This window comes from Oncorhynchus keta, chromosome 24 (genome assembly GCF_023373465.1).
Source record: "Oncorhynchus keta strain PuntledgeMale-10-30-2019 chromosome 24, Oket_V2, whole genome shotgun sequence".
Classification (NCBI taxonomy): Eukaryota; Metazoa; Chordata; class Actinopteri; order Salmoniformes; family Salmonidae; genus Oncorhynchus; species Oncorhynchus keta.
The window spans coordinates 30,153,777-30,176,125 of NC_068444.1; the positions used below are offsets into that span (position 1 = coordinate 30,153,777).

Genomic DNA, 22,349 nt, shown 5'->3' on the forward strand with positions numbered 1-22,349 from the left:
GATCCGGGTTCCATCCCAGGCTGACTCGCAGCTGGCTGTGACCTTGAGACCCATGAGGCGGCGCACAATTGGCCCAGTGTTGTCCGGGTTAGGGGACTGTTTGGCTGGCTGGGATGTCCTTGTCCCATCGCGGTCTAGCGACTCCTATGCCGGGCGCATGCACGCTGACACGGTCACCAGTTGTACAGTGTTTCCTTTCCCTAGTCCGTACAGGATTTACTGCATGGGACAAGACTAACTACCAATTGGATATCACAAAATTGAGATAAAATACATTAAAAAGACATTTCACATTTACTTAAGTATTCAAACTCTGTACTTTGTTCAAGCACCTTTGGCAGCGATTACAGCCTCCAGCCTTCTTGGGTATGACGCTACAAGCTTAGCACACCTGTATTTGGGGAGTTTTTCTCATGCTGTCAGAATAGCTGCGGAGCATCACTGCACAGCAAATTTTCAGCTTTCTCCAGAGATGTTCGATCAAGTTGAAGTCTGGGCTCTTGCTGGGCCACTCAAGGACATTCAGAGACTTGTCCCAAAGCCACTCTTGCATTGCTTGTATGCTTAGGGTTGTTGTCCTGTTGGAAGGTGAACCTTCACCCCAGTCTGAGGTCCTGAGTGCTCTGGAGTGGGTTTTTATTAAGGATCTCTCTGAGCTCCATTCAGTCCCTTAATGCTGAAAAACATCCCCACAGCATGATGCTACCACCACCATGCTTCACTGTAGGGATGGTGCCAGGTTTCTTCCAGACGTGACACTTGGCATTTAGGCCAAAGAGCTCAATCTTGGTTTTATCAGACCAGAGAATCTTGCTTGTCATGGTCTGAGATTCCTCAAGTTGCCTATTGTCAAACTTCAAGCGGGCTGTCATGTGCCTTTTACTGAGGAGTGGCTTCGGTCTGCCCCCTCTGCCCTAAAGGCCTGATTGGTGGAGTGCTGCAGAGATGTTTGTCCTTCTGGAAGGTTCTACGATCTCCATAGAGGAACTCTGGAGCTCTGTCAGAGTGGCCATCGGGTTCTTGGTCACCTCCCTGACCAAGGCTCTTCTCCCCCGATTACTCAGTTTGGCCGACTCTAGGTTGAGTCTTGGTGGTTCCAAGCTTCTTCCACTTAAGAATGATGGAGGCCACTGTTCTTGGGAACCAGACTTCTTTCCCTCGATTGCTCAGTTTGGCCGGGCGGCCAGCTCTAGGAAGAGACTTGGTGGTTCCAAACTACTTCCATTTAAGAATGATGGGAGGCCACGGTGTTCTTAGGGACCTTCAATACTGCAGAAATGTTTTGGTACCCTTCAGATCTGTGCCGACACAATCCTGTCTGAGCTCTACGGACAATTCCTTCAACCACATGGCTTGCTTTTTGCGCTAACATGCACTGTCAACTGTGGGACCTTACATAGACAGCTGTGTGCCTTTCCAAATCATGACGAATCAATTGAATTTACGACAATTGCACTCCAATCAAGTTGTAGAAACAATGACCAACAGAAACACCATGCACCTGAGCGCATTGTCGAGTGTCATAGCAAAGGTCTGAATAGCTACGTAAATAACTTGTTTTTTCTAAATACATTTGCAAACATTTCTAAAAACCTGTTTTTGCTTTATCATTATTGGGTATTGTGTGTAGATGAGGAAAATGTTTTTCATTTAATACATTTTAAAATAAGGCTGGAGCAAAACAAAATGTGTAAAAGGGGAAGGGGTCTGAATACTTTCAAAATGCACTGTGTGATGTGTATGGTGCAGCGTAGGCTAAGAATGTATTACGAGTCCATTCAATAAAAGATAAATGATACCCAAAACAATGGTTATTAATTTATCTATTAATGTATTTATTTCTATACAACAAATGAACTCAAATACAGACAAATCAAACAATTGACCAATCCTGGAGAGTCATTATTATAAACATTAAAACACTTTGTATATACTGTATGTTTTCAACAGAGAAATGAGTTTCAGCCACCTCCATTCATAGAATATTGCTTTCCTGTTAAAAGGCATCTCAGGTTCCAACCATCACACTATAGCATCCTTATGACTAATAGAGTGGACGCGTTCCTCTGCTCAGCCGTTGCTTATGCATGCCAAATCTTACAATGCCCCGTAAGGTATTTTACCCATCAGCTAACCACATTATGTTATAGCAATCTGGTGCCTGACCACAGTCGATGAGGATGCACGCAACCATTGTTGATGCATCCAACTTCTGAGCAGGGGAACGCGACCATTGACATTGCCCTGTGTAAACTGTCAAAGGCAAAAAAATTATAGAAGAGAAAACATAGCACTGCAAAAGAGACTTACAGTATGAGGCCCCAGCAATGCTTTTTCAAGGTCATTTGAAATATTAACAATGAATTTTTATGCCAACAGAGCTCCTTTTTGACTACAAGACTTTACGCTGCAAGGTGGTTCAATCAGAAATTAGAGCCAGCTGGCAGCTGAAACGCGCTAAACATGTCTGGGCAGAAACACCAACAGAATAAAGGGTAAAAACTCCAACACCTAAATAGAAGTTGCATAAAGGCTGACATTCCTTTATACATGTTTTGTCTGAGACACTTCTGCCTTTGGGACCTCTTCTTTCCCACATCTTTCCTTTGGAGGCAAATGACTTTGAACTGTCAGGTTGTGAATGAAAACAACTGGTATAGATGAAACAGAACATAATAAAGAATACAAAGATTTCCTGTATAACATGTTCCTCTGTCCCAACTACCACCACCTGATTCACCTTAATAACAGGTCAGATGAAAGTATACAAACCCCTACTCATCCTCCCACAACACTTCCCATTCATAAGTAAACAGTGTTAAAATGCAAAAAATATAATCAAAGAATGATCTCCAGCAGCTTTAGAATTAGAACACAGGGGAGGAGTGAAGACACTAGAACGCCTGCCGCTGTGACCTCACAGAATACGGAGGAACTAAACAGGCAAACCTGAAGTGCTCCTTTTCCGTCTCCTCCATAACGCCCGGCTCACACCCTTCCCTCATCGGAGATGAAGGGCAGGAGCCCAAGCACATATTACCCCTGAGCTGACAACCCTCATATCGATCCCCTCCTACAGTCTTCTTGTCTCTCCATCCTCCCCAGATCGTTTTCCAGGCCAAGTCCTCGGGAGACAGGCCTAACGCTTGGACTTGGAGTCTTCAGCTTCTTTTTCTAGGAAATCGTCAGATAAAGACAGTCAGGCACTGAATTCAAAAGGAGCAACCACAGTCTGTCTGATTAAACAGTGCCTGTATGACTTTCTGACTAACCATTTAAGTCCTGTGCTCCTGTCAGACAGTATAGCACAAAGGACAAGCACAGTATGAGAGATTCCTTATCCCTCACCTTTTTTGAGGCCGTCCCTCTTCTTTTGTGCGTCCTCTCTCTGCTTCTTGATGATGGCCAGCCTGGCGAGGTCGGCCCGTGCCTGGTCTGTCTTCCCCTCTAGGTGAAGCTTCATGTAGCGTTCCTTAGCTTTCTGCTTCTCTATCTCCTCCCTGAGACAGAAAGCAAGATGGTCAAACCGGGTCCTGCTTTCAAGACTTTAGAATGATAACATATCCTTGCCTACACCTACTCCCAAGACTTTCACCAACAAGTCAAAACGGGCTCTTCCGAAATCCACCGACTTCAATCCTTTCATTTTAGACATTGGCATTAGGCCTGAGATCCTCACCTCTCTCGGCGTGACAGCTCTTTGGGTGCGTTGACATCAAGCTCGGTCACCTTCTTACTTTTCTGGGATATACGGTTGGGATTCTCAATCTCAATCAATCCTTCCACTCCACTCTTCTTCTTATTCTGCAGTAACAGAACATCAAGCCATTGAACAGAGAGCCAACACTGCAGCTCTGACTGAGGTAGTGCTGGCAAGTAAATGGTAGGTGACACTTTGAAAGTGAGTAGGTGCATCTTGACAAGCCTTTCAGTAAAACCACGACACTTCTAATTCCTTAGCGGACAGACTAGACATTAAAAGGAGATCCCACACTCACAATGTCCTCCTCTTCACTGCTGCTGTCGTCAGATCCTGATGACTTCTCCTCCTCCTTCTCTACTCCACCGTTCGCCTCCTATCACACATTCACCGGTTAGATCATGTTCAAGACATCATGTCTGTTTGAAATGTATTTCACACCTCTGAATATATAGATATGTTACTAGCTAAATTAACTGGTGCAGGAGGTCGAGCAGCCAGGCTATAGACTGCAAGGTAAACACATTTTCAACCATCCTTGACAATACCTCCAATCGAGGGCAGGTGGAATGCCAAAAAACAGAATAGAGAAAAATATTAAATCCACTTTTTGCAGAGTAAAGAGCTCCCTCGTAATTTAGTTGAAGGACATCGCCATCTTCCAAACATCATTGCTGGAACTAGAAGAGGTCTGTCTTCATGTAGCGTTCCTTAGCTTTCTAAATGACGCAGCCACACGTGGAAGAACATGAGAGCACTTTACACAGCTTCACCCAAAAAAAAGACCTACACATATTCGAAAGGCATTTATCACACAGTATATTCTAAAAGGTATTTCTCAATCTGGATTTAAAATATTTCGGTATATTTATTCGTTGGAGTTACACCTGCAATTTGAAACGGGAGTTTAAGTCACTGGTGGGTTCCAAATCAAGAATTTATGAAATATCAGCAAGTAAATGCAGGTTGAAAATATATTTCCCACGCATTGCACCTGCAAAGCTGGAACCTTGTATGTGGTCTATAATACAGGGATCTGTTTAGAACTGTTAACCACAAGGGGCAAAAACTAGATATCCCCTCAGAGCCATGGGTCCTTTACTCACCAGCTCTCTCTGTGCTTTCATCTGTCTATCAATCTCTTCAGGGTTGCTGAACTGCTTTCCCCGGCCCTTGTGACCTTTTTTACCTAAAAAACAAACAAACGACAAATGAGAGCAAGGCATGTTGTAGGAGATCAGAGAACCAGAGATGAGTCAAACATGACGTTCACTCTGCAGGATGGTTACAGATGTCAGAAAGTGATTGAGCTTCTTCGCTGCCTTACTATATTGTGGCATAATGTTAACTCATTAGTTACATATCATTACTACTGGGGATGAAATTAACTGGCTGAAATCAACTGGGTACAAATGGTGTTCGCCAGACCAAGTTTAGCGATCAACTACTGTAGTGACAGTAGCCTAGCTTGCAAGCTAACTAGCTAACAGCTGTAACTAGTTAGCTTGCTAGTTAACTAACGTTACGTCAGTTCTCACGAAACGTTGATACTCAAGTAGAAGATACATTTTACCAGATCCAGCAATTAGTTAGCTAGCAAGCTATATTTCTTGAGTTGATATTACGTTGGCTGGCTAACTTAGCTAACAGTTACACTTGGAACGTTAGCGAAAATATCGTCGCTGGATACTCACCCCCTCTTGGCATATTTGGTATAAGAACTTGAACGACTAAGACCGCAAATAAATAAGTTCACTGTTTCCAGTTAAACATAGAGTTTATTTTCTAAAGAAAAGGCCTTCGCGACACAGTCCTCTTCCAGCTAGACTATCTTTTACCCGCTTCCTGAGAGCAACAAGAGTGGAAGGCGTTAAAAGTACAATGACGCAATATTCAGCCAATCGCTTCACAGGGATTTTGACAGACTTGTCAACAGACCATTCACACCAGGAAAACACATGCACAATGTACGAAAAGTAAAAATAGCCAATGATAAAACACAGGTCTATAGGTGCGTTGCTTTATCTAAGCACCGCCATAATAACTTTTGTGGCGGTCATTTTTTCACTAGCAAATGTTGCGTTTATATGTTTGTTCAGTACAGTTCACAGACAAGGCATGTGTATGTGTTATTGAAATGATTCAGATCTCCAGACAAAATACATGTCCAAGATGGTCACATTTTCTATTTTGATCCTCCCATTCAAAATTGCAGTCCTTTTTGTTGACATCGGACAGCTTTGTTTTTCGTATAGGATTCAACCTCAGAGGCCCCTAAAGCATCTCTTTGATCGTCTTCAGACCTGAGCTATAGAGCATGGCCAGTATGATGGAGGATATCCAGGCTGTGTCGCCGTTACCCACGAAAAAATCCCTCATCAGCTCTTTGAAGTAGACACTGATGGCTTTGGGGAAGGTGTAGGAGAACCCAGTAACAACAAAACAGCTGAGCAGCATCATGCTGCCCCCAGCCATCATCAGGGGATGAAGCCTCCATCCTCTTGGTTGTACTGACTCCCATTTTCCATCATGAGGGTGTTCCTCGCTAGGAGGCAGGAGTGGGGTATGTTACACAATCCATGTCTCAAATGTGGAATGTATATTGTGGAAGGAGGTACTGTGGCTCACACTGAGTAATAATTGGTCAATTCATAACCAAACAGTGAAAATGTCACTTTGTTTTTGTTTTCCCCCACACACTGGTGCAATGCTTACTCAATGAACGACTGACGAAACCTTTGGATTATGATTGTATTTACTACATTTGTTTACAGTGACTTGGCCTGTTTGAGAAAGCTAATCAGATTGAATTTGTCTGATATGGTGTCTGAGATTGCTGTTAATAACAGCCTGTTACTATAGAATTGTCTCTTGCCACACAGAAGTATGATGTAAGTCTATTTACTTGATGGATGGGCTTGTTTGTTTAGGTCTTGAATTAAATATCTGCTTAGTTGCTGGTGTCTGATCTCAACACATTCACTGACCCATTTCACCACAATCTCAAGCATCCCCACCAATAAAAGTACATTTTGAGTTAATGGAGTCTACAGTTATCCCTCTTAAAGAAAAAGTATAAAAACCTTCTCTTGCATGGGTCCTCAGATCCTCAAAAGGTTCTATAGCTGCATCCCCACCTGGTATGGCAACTGCTCGGCCTCCCACTAGAGGGTAGTGTGTACGGCCCAGTACATCACTGGGGCCCAAGCTTCCTGCCATCCAGGACCTCTATACCAGGCGGTGTCAGAGGAAGGCCCTCGAAATTGTCAAAGACTCCACCCACCCTAGTCGTAGACTGTTCTCTCTGCTACCGCACAGCAAGCGGTACCGGAGCACCAAATCTAGAAGCCTCTGGAGCCTAAACAGCTTCTACCCCCAAGCCATAAGCCTCCTGAACATCTAATCAAATGGCTACCCAGACTATTTGCATTGCCCCCCGTACCCTCTTTTACACTACTGCTCTCTGTTATTATCTATGCATAGTCACTAATAACTCTTACCTACATGTACAAATGACCTCAATTACCTCAACTAACCGGTGCCCCCACACATTGACTTTGTATCGGTACCCCCTGTAATATAGCCTCGCTATTGTTATTTTACTGCTGCACTTAAATTACTTGTTTTATTTTTGGGGGTATTTTTCTTAAAACTGCACTTTTGGTTAAGGGCTTGTAAAGTAAGCATTTCACTCTAAGCATTTCACCCTGTTGTATTCAGCACATGTGACAAATAACATTGGATTTGACATTGTTAAACACATGGCAAAAACATTACAGGAATGTTACAGTAAAGCATTTTTGCTGAATAATAGGATGCAGTATGTATAATGAAGTAAACTGCTGGAGAAATCTGCTGAGATCACTGAAACCAGCTTGTTTTTCAGCTACAGAATTAAATAGCCTACCTTTAATGACATTCCTCACATTCAACATCTGGTATAACAACATTCTAGCAGTTACATTGTAATAACAATCTCACCTGACCTGTGACAGAAAACCACAGGGATCCAAGAGATGGTAGAAATATCCAGTGATACAGTTTTGAAGATGGAGACCTGTTGAATTTGTAACCTCCACAATCCAGAGCATCCTTCTGCTTCTTCTGCCCCCATATTCTTGCCAGTTTTATCAGCAGATGTTGGTCTAAGCTTGCATTAGTATGGGCACTTACATACTAATACAGACATGTATGCAAACAAAACATAACTTTATGAAATGTAGTTAAAACCTTTTAATGAAGTAGAAAGGATATGAAAACAAATATTCTAATACACACAGCTGCCAAACCCATACACACACAGGACGTTGAATATAAATCATAGTATTCTAAAATAGGTCAGCACTGATACGATAATGCTTACAAAAATTAATAAATCAAAGAAATTCATTTTTATAAAAGGATAGGGCACATTTAAACTCTCATACCTTCAACAATTTAAAATCCATATAACGTATAGAATGTGTAACAGTCTAATTTTACAGCACAGTTGGTCACTAACACTGCCATCCATCACCATCCCTCATCTATCCCCTTAATGAATTCCTTTTCAAGTGTCACTGGGAAACCAGTCTTCAGTTTTCTATTCATCACTTCTTCCTTCGGCTGTGATTTTTCACCTCCTCCAGTTCCTTCTCCATCAGGTGAGACTCTGCAGTGGTTTCTGACAACTTAAAGGAAAGGAAATCGGTTACTTAACCTCTAATATTCTAAGCCGTTGTTTATATTTTTAACTAAGTTAACACATGGAGTTGTTTACAGATGGTCATACCATGGATCCTTTAGCTATTGGATTTAGAATTTTAGGACCCTTTAAGGTAATTTGTTTTATTTTTATAAATTTGATAAAATATTGAATTTGGACTTTACTACTATAGCCCCAAAAAACACATTGAATAACACATTCATAAATGGCAAAAAAGACAAACACCGCTGTAGCTCTGCCACTTTTCACCCCAGCTGTAGAAGGGCGACATTGGCGGACGCGGTGGATTGAGACTCAGCCAATGCAAACTGACAGATTTTGATGGGGATTTTTGTATTATGTTCATTAGATTGACGCACGGGTACATGAATAGAGTCTTAAGGATTTTAAAAGGGAGTGTAGCACTTATTTCTCACTGCCAAAAACACATCATTTTAATTTAGAGAACGCCAAGAAAACATGACCAAATTAAACTCTTTAATCAATTATTATAATGTAGCGGGCAAATTGGGCGTCTACTCATCCCTCTGCAGGGCACATTTCATCCCTGAAAACTTCCACCGCTATAAACAATGGAAGGAGTGCTGAAGCAAGAAGTTGCTTCTCAAAGTGGATGCTGTCCCTACCATCAATGTGGCTTCTAAAGCATCTCAAACAGCCAGCAACACCGGCAGCGCCCAAGCATTATCATGGGCTTCAGTGAGCATGTAAATCAACCTGGTAAGTGAAAGAGTTAACTTTCTACCTCTATGCTAATGTTTGCTTGCTATATTGCATTTAGCTCACAGCTTTCATCTAAATAACAATGATTCAGATTGTTTAATAGTCACATGTACAGGGTTGCAGGTAGCCTAGCGGTTAAGAACGTTGAGCCAGTAACTGAAAGGTCATTGGTTTGAATCCCAAAGACGACTAGGTGAGCAATCTGTCGACGTGCCTTTGAGCAATGCACTTAACCATCATTGCTCCTGTAAGTCGCTCTGGACAAGTGTGTCTGCTAAATGACTAAAATGTAAATGTGATTGCAGGGTACAGTGAAAATCTTAGGCTTCGAGCTCCTGCAATGTTTTATCGGAGCTCGAGGCGCCCTCTGTCGGTGCCATCTTAGCCAAGATAAAAACTAAACAAATGTAGACATGTCTGCCAGCTGTTGGTCACTAACTGCTGATGCTGTCATACTATAGATTGCCTTGTACTATGGGAAAGAGTAGTGTTGGTGATTGTGGAGGCTGCACGTTGTGATAATTTGGCCATTTTGTGGCTATAGGGGAGTTTTCTATAAAGCCTGCTGATTGTGGGTTCATCCAAAATGACATTTTGGAGATGCCCCAGAGCCATGCCTTCTCTGGAGGGGTGGATTGTGCTCATTGGGAAAGTTTTTTAAATTTAAATTTTAGGATTAATGTTGTCACGGTTACTTCTTGTTGAAGAGGCAGCTGCTAACATTATTTTGCTATATCTAGCTATCCTCTTCCTCCATTTCTGAATGAATTTGTAGCCATTTGTTTTCCGCTAGCAAAATAAGTGAGCTAGATTTTGTTAGTGTACTGCAATATGTCGATAACACAGCTAAGTTTGACACTGGTATGGGCGAGTAAATATCCTAAACCTAGTCAGCTAGACGTGAAGCTAAAACCAGGGAGAGCGAGGAGAGAATTCATTTTCTGCTGCTGGCTTGCTAACCATCACTCAAGATACATATTTCCACATGTAAATTTATGAAATTAGATTTCTATTCCATAAAGATTGTAATTTAGTCAATATGTTGTGAATATTGTCGAAAAGTTTTCCATACTAAAAAGTGAAGCGCCACTTACAGCTTACCATGTACAGTGCATTCAAAAAGTATTCAGACCCCTTGACTTTTCCACATTTTATTACATTACAACATTCAAAATTATTTAAAATATTTTCCCCTCACTCTATACACAATACCCCATAATGAGAACGCGAAAACAGGTTAATAGACATTTTTGCACGTGTATTACAAATACGGACTATTCCTTCAACCTCATGGCTTGGTTTTTGCGCTGACATGCACTGTCAACTGTGGAACCTTATATATACACACAGGTTTGTGCCTTTCCAAATCATGTCCAATCAATTGAATTTACCACAGGTGGACTCCAATCAAGTTGTAGATACATCAAGGATGATCAATGGAAACAGGATGCACCGGAGCTCAATTGAGTCTCATAGCAAAGGGTCTGAATACTTTAAATGTTTTAAAAATGTATACATTTGCAAAGCATTCTAAAAACTTGTTTTCGCTTTGTCAATATGGGGTATTGTGTGTAGACTAATGAGGGAAAACATTATTTAATCCATTTTAGAGTAAGGCTGTAATGTAACAAAATGTGGAAAAAGTCAAGGGGTCTAAATACTTTCCGAATTTAGACCCCTTAATATTAGTTCATATACAGCACCAACTACATAAATATCTGTTATGGTCCATTATCTGCTACCTGGACATTAAAGGCTCCTATGAAGATCTCCAATGGCCTATACTCGGAGTTGCTATTCACTATTTGGCCACCGTGGAGGAAAACATGGGGGTGTTCTCATTAGAGGCATCATTTGGGTATGGCATACCCTAGCTCAATACCAAAAATGTAAACTAGGCAACAACAAAAAAATAAGCAAAAAAAAGAAACAGACCCTTTTCAGGACCCTGTCTTTGAAAGATATTTCGTAAAAATCCAATAACTCCTACAGGGAAGAGGTGAGGGCACTCGGAGTGCGGTGTCAGGAAAACAACCTCTCACTCAACATCAACAAAACAAAAGGAGATGATCGTGAACTTCAGGAAGGGAGCACCCCCTTATCCACATCGAAGGGACAGCAGTCGAGAAGGTGGAAAGTTAAAGTTCCTAGGCGTACACATTAGAGACAAACTGAAAATGGTCCACCCACACAGTCAGGAGGCTGAACAAATTTGGCTTGTCACCCAAAACACTGACAAACTTTTACAGATGTCGAGCTGTATCACAGCCTGTTACGGCAAATGCACCGCCCTCAACCGCAAGGCTCTCCAGAGGGTGGTGCGGTCTGCATGCATCACCTGGGGCAAACTACCTGCCCTCCATGACACCTACAGCACCCGATGTCACCGGAAGGCCAAAAGGATCATCAAGGACATCAACCACCCAAGCCACTGCCTGTTCACACCACTACCATCCAGAAGGCGAGGTCAGTACAGGTGCATCAAAGCTGGGACCGAGAGATTGAAAAACAGCTTCTATCTCAAGGCCATCAGACATCACTAACTCAGAGACCCAATCACTGGCCACTTTAATAAACGGATTACTAGTTACTTTATACAATGCACTCTAAATAATGCCACTTTAATAATGTTTACATAACTTACATTACTCATATCACATGTATATACTGCATTTATACCATCTATTGCACCATGCCTATGCCGCTCGGCCATCGCTCATCCATATACTTATATGTACATATTCTCATTCACCCTTTTAGATGTGTATATTAATTAGGTGGTTGTTGGGAAATTGGTAGATTACTTGTTCGATATTACTGTACTGTCGGAACTAGAAGCAAAAGCATTGCGCTACACTCGCATTAACATCTGCTAACTAATGTGTATGTGACAAATAACATTTGATTTGAAAGCAGCTGCCTGTGCACCTTTCGTCTCACTTTTAGAAAGCAGAAACCTTGCCAGTTTGCTTTGCTATAATAAATGTGCATTGTCATGCAGTGACAGAATGATAGGCCTAATTGTGATAATGAAAATCATTAATGATTTCTTAGTTGGGCTAGCCTACATCCCTAATCCCTACCCACCGCTCACTCCATCAATCTGGATAGTCCATCTTTTTAAATTAAAATGTGATATTCTTACAGATCAATCCAGCTGGCAAGATCATTAAACATTGCTAAGTTATTTAGCTGTAGTGTGGACTTATGGCAGTTTAAAAATATATGTATGTGTAAATCAGACTAGCTGGCAGGTGGAAAAATCTGAGCGAGCCGCCCCCTCGTTGGATACTGTTACAATGAATATTGTCTGAGCTGCCTTGTTGATACAACGCTTCAATATTCACTAAATGTTTCTCTTCCCTGGTGAATAATGCAGACCGGAAGCCACAAGGGTGGCTTCATATACAGTAGTTTATAGCAGGGGGTCAGTAACCTTTTTCACGTGGAGTGCCAATTTACAATTGCTCCTACCATTTCTAAAGATTTGCGAGCCAGGTATGATTTAAATATAGGTCTACGCATTGTAAGCTACTTAACTGTGCCCCCATCAATGTCTAACTGCCCACAAACTAAATAAGGATATAGCTGGTTACTCGTCAGAGGCGCCGTCCATTCATACCAGGCCACGGAGCTCCACTATGCCTACTTGTACTGAGGCGCTGAATCTTTGCCAAGATATGCCACACCTGTCAGGTAGATGGACTGTCAAAGAAGCCAATTAAACAACGTGATCATTACACAGATGCACATTGTGCTTGGAACAATAAAAGGCCACTCTAAAATGTGCAGTTTTGTCACACAGCACAATGCCACAGATGTCTTAAGTTTCAATATCACATGCACAAGTACAGTGAAATGCCTTCCTTGCAAACTCAAAACCCAAATGCAATAATCAATAACAATGTATTACTAGAAAAACATAAAAAATATGAAACACACAACAAGTAAGCAAGCATACTAAATACAGGGTCAGTTTCAATACCATATTTACAATGTGCAGGGATGCTGGTGTGATGGAGGTAGATATGTATAGGGGTAAGATGACTAGGCATCAGGATATAAAATAAACAGAGTAGCAGCAGCTTGTATGTGAGTGGGTGACTCTACACACTCGCACACCAATGATCACACCTGTCAGGGGGATGGATTATCTTGACAAAGGAGAAATGCTCACAAACACGAATATAAACAAATTTGTGCACCAAATTTGAGAGAAATAAACTTTTTTGTGGTATGGACCATTTCTGGGATCTTTTATTTCAGCACATGAAACATGGGACCAGGGCATAAAATGACATTTTTGGTCCACCAGCCACTGTGGCAAGTAGATTAAAAAACAAATCTATCAGCCACTCAGGTTTTTTACCAGCCCAAATATTTTTGTTCTGCTAACATTACACAAACACACACAAAAAAAAAATGAGCATGCTTTGTAATGTTTCTAAAACAAATGTATTACTATTAAGAAGTATTGTGGTATTTTGTTTAATTTCATGTTTTGTGAGTCTTAAGCAAAATATCACAGATGAGACTAAAATGTTCACCAGTCCCTTTAAGGGCGGGGGGTTACCGTGCTAACTTGACTTCATTTTTGTGCCGGTGAGATTGAATCTACCTAGTAGAAGCATTGTCTTCTCTTCCCAACAGTTTAAACTCTAACATGGAAAAACAACCTAGCTTGTGAACAAAACAATGTAAATAGCCAAAAAGCCAACAAAGTTTCACTTCAGTAGACTTTAATTATATATATATTCTTACATAATTAGCCCAGAACATTTTTTTTGCATTATTAAATGGCATATATTACATACAGCTGGAAAGAACTTTTGGATATCAGAGAGGCGGTAACTCACCAGCATTCCAACCAGAAATACGACTTTCCCAAATTGGATTCTTTGTTCATACCCCCCAATTGAACTTATCCCTTTAGCTGCTCCAAGACGTCGCCGGCGGAGAAAAGGTATTCGGACTGGACTTCTAGTCCGACTCAAGAGGCATGCACACCATCCACCGTTTCCCATTATATTACTCGCCAATGTTCAGTCCCTGGACAACAAAGTAGACGGGCTCAGGGTGATTTGATTTGACCACCCTCCAATCGTGGCTGGTGAAATAGACATCTTACCCGCCAATGCCAAAATGTTAGGCCCTGCATTGGATCAACACTTTACATGTTGCATTTATATTTTTTGTTCAGTGTACTTAAAAAACAGTTCAACCAGTAAAATGGCTCTTTAGCTTTGCTACAGCCTATTTCAATGAGTGTTCGCATTCTAACATAGAATGCTGCATCCAAATAGGTATTTCGCAACAATCACAAACAAATATAATCTTAGCGACTGTTAAAGCATTAATCAAAACAACAATGTAAGCCAACTAAGTAATAACTAAGTGGCCTCCGCAGCTAGCACTGCGCCACCAGATTCTTGGTTCGAGCCCAGGCTCTGTCGGCCTCGACCGGGAGGCGACGCACAATTGGCCCAGCGTCGTCCGGGTTAGGGAGGGTTTGGCCGGCAGGGATATCCTTGTCTTATCGCGCATTAGCAACTCCTGTGGCGGGCTGGGTGCAGTGCATGCTGACCAGGTCGCCAGGTGTACAGTGTTTCCTCTGACACATTTGTGCGGCTGGCTTCCGGGTTGGATGTGCATTGTGTCAAGAAGCAGTGCGGATACGTTGGGTTGTGTTTCGGAGGACGCATGGCTCTCGACCTTCACCTCTCCTAAGTCCGTACGGGAGTAGCAGCGATGAGACAAGACTGTAACTACTACCAATTAGGTTTAAAAAAAGTAATAACCTAGTAAATCTGGGCTATGGTGTATGGGCGCAGACAGTAAAGGGCAGTTGTTAACCCCCAACGTGTCTGTTGTACTTGTTTATGACGTGAATAGTGACTGAGGATAAAAAAAGGAGTCGCTTATTCACCCTGCAACTGTATGGCTGATGATAACTCACCATGTCCAACAGGAGGTCAATCTTCAGCCTCAGTAGGTTGTTCTCCTCTTCAAGCTGTAAGTTCCTCTTTTTTAGTCTCTGCACCTCCTTCCCTGATGCATTCCCTCCAGACTCTGGGGGCAAGAAACAAAACACATGAAGAAAAACAAAAAGGATCAGTGGGGATCAGATAGATCAGACTTCTTACAGTAGCAGTGCAGTTAGTGCAGTTTTCTACTGCATTTAAGTGAAGATCATTTACCTGCAATCCATTGTCCCTCTTCAAATTTCAAGCTCTGCCCCCCGATGTTCATTACAGGGGCTCCATATTCAAGACCCAACTCTATTTCTCTCGTAGACCGATCCAACTAGACCCAACAAATGACCCCACAAAGGGGTGATTACACAAACTAACTTCAGATAACCAACAACAGATGCACATAGAGCTCCACAGTGGAGGTGTCATAATACTTATACAATCTATCGATCAAACAGGGAAATGGATCCAATCGTTTTGCACCTTTCATTTTTCCCCATAGGGGATTTTAGAAACACTTAAAATAAGGGCTGTTTCTCAAGTAGGCTTACCCTGGCTCGAGGTTTTGATAACCTTGTCAATCTTTCTCGGACAAAGTTACTTTTATATTCAAGTCCATTTACTCTCAGATTTGAGGGGGTAAATACAGCCGAATATATTGTTAAGTCACTTTGTCCTTATTTTAAATGTTTCTAAAAATGTCCTATGGGAAAACTGAATGGTGGAAAAACGATTGGAACCATTTCCGTATTTGATCGCTAGGTTATGGGTATTATGACACATACTGTGGTGTAATACTCTATAACAGGGTTTCCTAAACTCAGACCCTCCCCCCATAGTTGATTCAAATAACCAATGTATCATCCAGCTTTGATTATTTGAATCAGCTGTATAAAGCTATGGCAAAAAACTAAACGTGCACCCAGGGGTGGCCCCAGCCCAGGACCAAGTGTGTGAAACCCTGCTCTGGTACACAAGGATGTTTGCGGATTACAGGGGAATTTGATCAACTCACCGTGTGCAGATTGGAGAGAGAAACAGATTTGCGAGGAGGGGTTTTCTTTGGACTGAAGGTGTTTCCAAAAAACGGCATCTTCTTAATCAGCGGCGTTATAAATAGCTCTGAAGTGAAACAAACAGAGTTTGTGGAAGTTTAATGTTGGATTCATAACTTTTTACTTTGCAGCTTTAGAAATAATCAAGTAGCGTTAACTAGCTACGCAACGCGATAGCTAGGACTAATAGCATTGCCAGCTAGCCAAGGCTACCAACAGCTAACAATACACCACTATCTTTGCTGTTTTGATGAAGTAGCTAGCTTAATCTGCTACTGTACAGCGCTAATATTTACCTTATTCCTTATCAATTGGTTAGCAGAGGCTTCCCTTCCCTTTTTCGCCCAGCTAGGTTATTTTTACCTGCTTTTTACACACATGCAGGTTACTGCGCAAGATCCATTTTGCCCCAACCGGGTAATAATGGAAGAATCTACAAATGGCAGCACAGCATTTGAGTTGGATGATATCAAATAATGTTACAATGTTATGATTTTTTACTTTAACTACATACAATTCGATTCTATATAATATGACAAAGTCTAGGTTTGATCCTTGTAATAATGTAAACATTTGATCAATACCCCTGCTGTTGAGTTTAAGTGGAATAGTCTGTCAATGTGAATGTATCACCATGGTGATAGCGTCACTTTGTGGTTGTTTACAGAAAGCTTCGATCTAACTATTTTCCCCGATAAATAGTTTTCTGTGTGTCACTCACTCATTACTAGATTTAACAGATTTATCAGCCGATACAAAAAGTCGTGCCCATCAATCACTGTTACTACATTTCCCGTGGTTATCACGAATATTAATTTGATAAAGGCCTAACCCCGCCCATTTCACAACTAGCCCCAGTGGCCTAATGGATAAGGCACTGGCCTCCTAAGCCAGGGATTGTGGGTTCGAGTCCCATCTGGGGTGAATTATTTTTGTCCATTGAATTGTTCAAAGCCGTGTCAACAACTAAATACAATGTTTATTATCAACATAGCAAATAGCTTAAAAACGTACATTGATATATATACACACATTATGAATCTTATCAAATTTACAAAGATTATAGTTGGAAATGTGTAGCCAAAGTCATCCTACAAAAGATCAATCTCATGTAGCCTCATTGCTGACCATGCCGCTCGTGGCAAAATAAATGTACTCAATTTATTGCTCGCGCGGGCCAAGGAGCTTCTGCTTTGCAAGTGATAAAATAGAAGTCAGTTCTATTTGTGATGCTGTACAAGGTGCAAGTCCTGCCTCTCCCATCTCGCACAGCCGGTTTGGGTACGGTGTAACATGCTGAACAGACCACATGCACGCATGAATCCACGTGTACATGTTGATTTTGTCCACCCACACCAGATGGGATCAGGACATGCAGGTTGAAATATCAAAACAAACTCTGAACCAACTCAGGTCCTGTATGTATCTAACCGACCCGCTCTGCCCTTTATTCGCCATTTACCCACTGTTGTCTTAGCTCTCCTGATCAACACCTGTGACTGCTTTATGCCTCTCTCTAATGTCAATATGCCTTGTCTACTGCTGTCTTGGCTAGTTTTAATTGCTTTATTTCACTGTAGAGCCCTCAGTCCCCCTCAAATTGCCTTAGATAGCTATTTCGTCCCATCTCACACACGTGCAGACACCTCACCTACAGTAGGGCAAAAAAGTATTGAATCAGCCACCAATTGTGCAAGTTCTCCCACTTAAAAAGATGAGAGAGGCCTGTAATTTTCATCATAGGTACACATCAAATATGACAGACAAAAGGAGAAAAAAAAAACACATTGTAGGATTTTTAATTAATTTATTTGCCAATTATGGTGGAAAATAAGTATTTGGTCACCTACAAACAAGCAAGATTTGTCTCTCACAGACCTGTAACTTCTTCTTTAAGAGGCTCCTCTGTCCTCCACTCGTTACCTGTATTAATGGCACCTGTTTGAACTTGTTATCAGTATAAAAGACACCTGTCCACAACCTCAAACAGTCACACTCCAAACTCCACTATGGCCAAGACCAAAGAGCTGTCAAAGGACACCAGAAACAAAATTGTAGACCTGCACCAGGCTGGGAAGACTGAATCTGCAATAGGTAAGCAGCTTGGTTTGAAGAAATCAACTGTGGGAGTGATTATTAGGAAATGGAAGACATACAAGACCACTGATAATCTCCCTCGATCTGGGGCTCCACGCAAGATCTCACCCCGTGGGGTCAAAATGATCACAAGAACGGTGAGCAAAAATCCCAGGTACCACACAGGGGGACCTAGAGAATGACCTGCAGAGAGCTGGGACCAAAGTAACAAAGCCTATCATCAGCAAGGGCATTGAAAATGAAACGTGGCTGGGTCTTTCAGCATGACTAAGTGCGAAGTTGCTAGATATTGGCAGAAACTAGAACAAGCTGACGTACCCGTTGATCCAGAGCATCCCAAACGTGCTCAATGGGTGACTTCTGGTAACTATTCTGACCATGGAACAACTGGGACATATTCAGCTTCCAGGAATTGTGTACAGATCCTTGAAGATAGGGGGCCCTGCATTATCATGCTGAAACATTAGGTGATGGCGGCAGATGAATGGCACGACAATGCCAGACAGGATCTCGTCACGGTGCATTCAAGTTGCCATTGATAAAATGCAATTGTGTTCGTTTTCCATAGCTTATGCCTACCCATACGATAACCCCACGCTATCATGGGGCACTCTGTTCACAACGTTGACCTCAGCAAACCGCTCACTCACACAACACCATACACATGGTCTGGGAACAGCTCTGGGGGACATTCCTGCAGTCAGCATGCCAATTGCACGCTCCCTCAAAACTAGAGACATCTGTGGCATTGTGTTGTGTAACAAAACTGCACATTTTAGTGTCCTTTTATTGTCCTCAGCACAAGGTGGACCTATGTAATGATCATGCTGTTTAATCAGCATTTTGATATGTCCCACCTGTTAGGTGGATGGATTATTTTGGCAAAGGAGACATTTTCAGTAACAGCGAACAAATTTGTGCACAAAATTTGAGAGAAATAAGCTTTTTGTGCGTATGGAGAATTTCTAGGCTCTTTTATTTCAGCACATGAAACATGGGGCCAACACTTTACATGTTGCATTTATATTTTTGTTAAGTGTATATGCAACTGCACCGGAAGGTGCATAAACTGGTAGCCTGGTTTCTCATTTTCAAGTCAAAGAGGTTAAGTGATGCCGTTATCGAAGATTTGCCATCGTCCCTGTTCCTTGTCATACAAATTCTCTTTCAGGCCCCACCACCATTAAAACTGAAGTGGCTTAAAAATGCTATTTTTAGAGCTAAGCAGGGAATGTTATCTCACTCTCAGTGCAGAAACCCGCTACATTAAAAAGGACTAAAATACACTCCGGGTGCTAGGAATTGAATCCCTCTTTTCCTAAGCCTGTGCACAGGCTTACCACAGTCTCTTTGGGACTGAAACCTTCTACATTGTAATGACATGTTTAGTTCCAATGTGGTGCTAGGAATGTTACACCCCACATATGTCCTTGCCATTAGCCCACCTTCTCTTCTCCCTACACGATGGTGCAAGGGATGGTAGGCTATATTACGACCACATGTCCTCTCCCCTCCCCTACCCCTCCATGCCCTCTTCTCCCCTCATGTACAACCTGTACATGCATGAATAACCTATGAGCTTGTATTTAGGTGTGGTGTGGTGAGGTGTGGGGATAGATCTTGTGATTTGTGTGCTACTGTACATGTTAATTGATTACATGATTTCTGTGTAATAACTCTAAATAGTTTGTCTTGAATTGATTGCTGCATAGTATGATAAATGGTAGAGTACGGTACTGACCACAGATGACAGAGCTGTCATGTTCTCTGTGCTGTACTGTAATCGGTCTCTGTTAATAGAGCCACTGCAGCAGGAGACAACATAACGTGTTGCTTAGGAGGAACAGTACAGCCGGTTCTCACTGAGGGGACTGACTGGCCATAGCCTCTCTGTCTCTGGAACCTAAAATAACCAGAAAGTACACTCTGACTGACACCTGAGATGTGCACATGATCATATATGTGCGAACTCTGCTCATCAGTGCCTAATTCAAAATACCCTCTTTTGACTTTTTATGGGTCCCACATGCTCCAGTGTAGTGCATGTGTTCCCCACAGTCCCATGCCATTACATGCTGTATTTAAGGAGGTGACTAGTTTCTCCTGTCTTTCAAGGACTTGTAATAACCAGTAGATAATAAACAACAAACCAAGTTACCACAACTAATAACACAATTACATTTCCCCTCCTGCCCTCTCCCACTCCCTCCCTCCTTAGGAACCTATAACAACCAGTGTTTGACCTGAGCAGGGTGTCATTGGTAGGGAATATAAGGTCCGGGGCGCGGACAGTGTTGGAGTAGATTCCAGGGCTGACGTTACACTCTGACCAGACACAGGCCCTGAGACAGAGTAAAAGACAGTCATGTCAGTCCTTTGAATTATATATGGTGGTATCTGATGGGTTTTATGCCATGCTAATTGACCCTCTGGGATTAATAAAATCTTATTGGAATGAACTTCATATGCTTCCCCCAAATGTAATTATATGAATGGCAAACTGATATCTTGCTCAATTTAATTTCTAAGCCTGGGGAGTAGGAGAAATATATTGTTTGTATAATGTGATTAAATGGCAGCTGTACTTGCCATGATTATATCTATGCATTTATATTGTAAAATAACATTTTGTTTTGTGTGCATATTACTTCAAGAAATAATAGTGTCCTATAAGCCCATGTCAGCTGGGTACCAATAGTTGTATGACATTTATAAATGAATAAATCTGTCAATTAATCAATCTGTCTTTCAGAATCTGATATGTCCCTACGTCACCTTTTCTACATTATTATTGCCTTTCCCCTGGTCCCTCCACCAGACTACTAACCGTCCTACAACGTGTCCTTCCATGAAGACATCTACAACCTGAGTGGCTATGGGGTGATGTGGAGGAAGCATGGGGAGGACCTCTCCTACGATCTCTGTCCCCAGGGACCAGGCCAGGGTTAAAGACCTCGCCTCCCTCAAGCACATCATGAGATACAACAGTGAATGCTGCTACAGTATATTCTTCTTTTATCAGACTTGGGTTGGTAACGCTAGTCCATTTATACTTAGGCAGATGCAAGTAACACCAGGCTTATTATTATTATTATATGCCATTTAGCAGACGCTTTTATCCAAAGCGACTTACAGTCATGTGTGCATACATTCTACGTATGCAGGCTTGTAGTGTCTGTAGGCTGCAGCTGCAGCTGTAATCTGTCTGGAAAAAAATAGCCTTTCATTCCGGTCTGCTCAAACTATGCCTATAATTAGAATGAGAATTCAGATAGAGATTCAATTATTCAACCTCACGAGGAAGATAGATCATTTATATGAGTGGATTTACTGTATTGTCATGTCTGCTGTTCTAACTTCTGAACTCAGTGCTTTTGAACTGTGTCTCCAGACTACAGGAAAGACCCGTACTCCAAGGGCCATTCCTGTAAAACCATCTGCTGTCGCAACAACCTGAGTCTGAAAAGGTTGAGGTTCAAATATCACCATACCCAGTCCAGACATTCATTCACTCACTCATAAATTAAGAATATCAAAGGGAACATGATGGCACAATTTAGAGTCTTTCAGTGCATCACAATACTAGAGTAACATTCAAGTAAAACAAATGGGCACTTTTAATTCTCTCTCTCGCCTTCCCTCTCCTAGGTAAACTGACTTCCACCTGGCCCTCAGTTAACAGCAGAGCCTGCTTCCGTTCATCACTCCTGGGGGCCTGCTTCCGTTCTCCTGGGGCCACTTCAACAGCACAGCCCCCCAGGGTCTGCCGCAATCATATACAGTGCATTAGGAAAGTATTCAGGCCTCTTGATGTTTTCCACATTTTGTTTTGTTACAGGCTTTATTTAAAATATATGATTTCCCTCATCAGTCTACACACAACACCCCATAATGACAAAGCAAAAACAGGTTTTTAGATTTTTTTGCCACAAATAAAATAAAATACAAATAAAATACCTTATTTATATAAGTATTCAGACCCTTTGCTATGGAGACTTGAAATTGAGTTCAGGTGCATCCTGTTTCCATTGATCATCCTTGAGATGTTTCAACAACTTGATTGGAATCCACCTGTGGTAAATTCAATTGATTGGACA

At 41.8% G+C, this 22,349-nt stretch overlaps 2 protein-coding genes and 1 non-coding gene across 3 annotated transcripts; 1 reads left to right on the plus strand and 2 right to left on the minus strand.

The window, feature by feature from the left end:
• Positions 1–1,811: 1,811 nt before the first annotated feature.
• LOC118402979 (28 kDa heat- and acid-stable phosphoprotein-like) lies at positions 1,812–5,563 on the minus strand. Its single transcript, XM_035801391.2, has 6 exons — positions 5,395–5,563; positions 4,807–4,889; positions 3,999–4,076; positions 3,680–3,804; positions 3,349–3,500; positions 1,812–3,174 (listed from the first exon to the last, which is right to left on the minus strand). Exons 1-6 carry the CDS (start codon positions 5,405–5,407, stop codon positions 3,140–3,142), a joined length of 486 nt encoding a protein of 161 aa, XP_035657284.1. The 5' UTR covers positions 5,408–5,563; the 3' UTR covers positions 1,812–3,139.
• A 2,355-nt stretch (positions 5,564–7,918) lies between these two features.
• Positions 7,919–16,725, minus strand: cby1 (chibby homolog 1 (Drosophila)). The gene is made up of 5 exons (XM_035801392.1): positions 16,452–16,725; positions 16,116–16,222; positions 15,326–15,431; positions 15,085–15,197; positions 7,919–8,370 (listed from the first exon to the last, which is right to left on the minus strand). Exons 2-5 carry the CDS (start codon positions 16,191–16,193, stop codon positions 8,290–8,292), a joined length of 378 nt encoding a protein of 125 aa, XP_035657285.1. The 5' UTR covers positions 16,194–16,222; positions 16,452–16,725; the 3' UTR covers positions 7,919–8,289.
• A 281-nt stretch (positions 16,726–17,006) lies between these two features.
• trnar-ccu (transfer RNA arginine (anticodon CCU)) lies at positions 17,007–17,079 on the plus strand. The gene has a single exon. It is a non-coding gene; the product is annotated as a tRNA-Arg (tRNA).
• Positions 17,080–22,349: the final 5,270 nt, after the last annotated feature.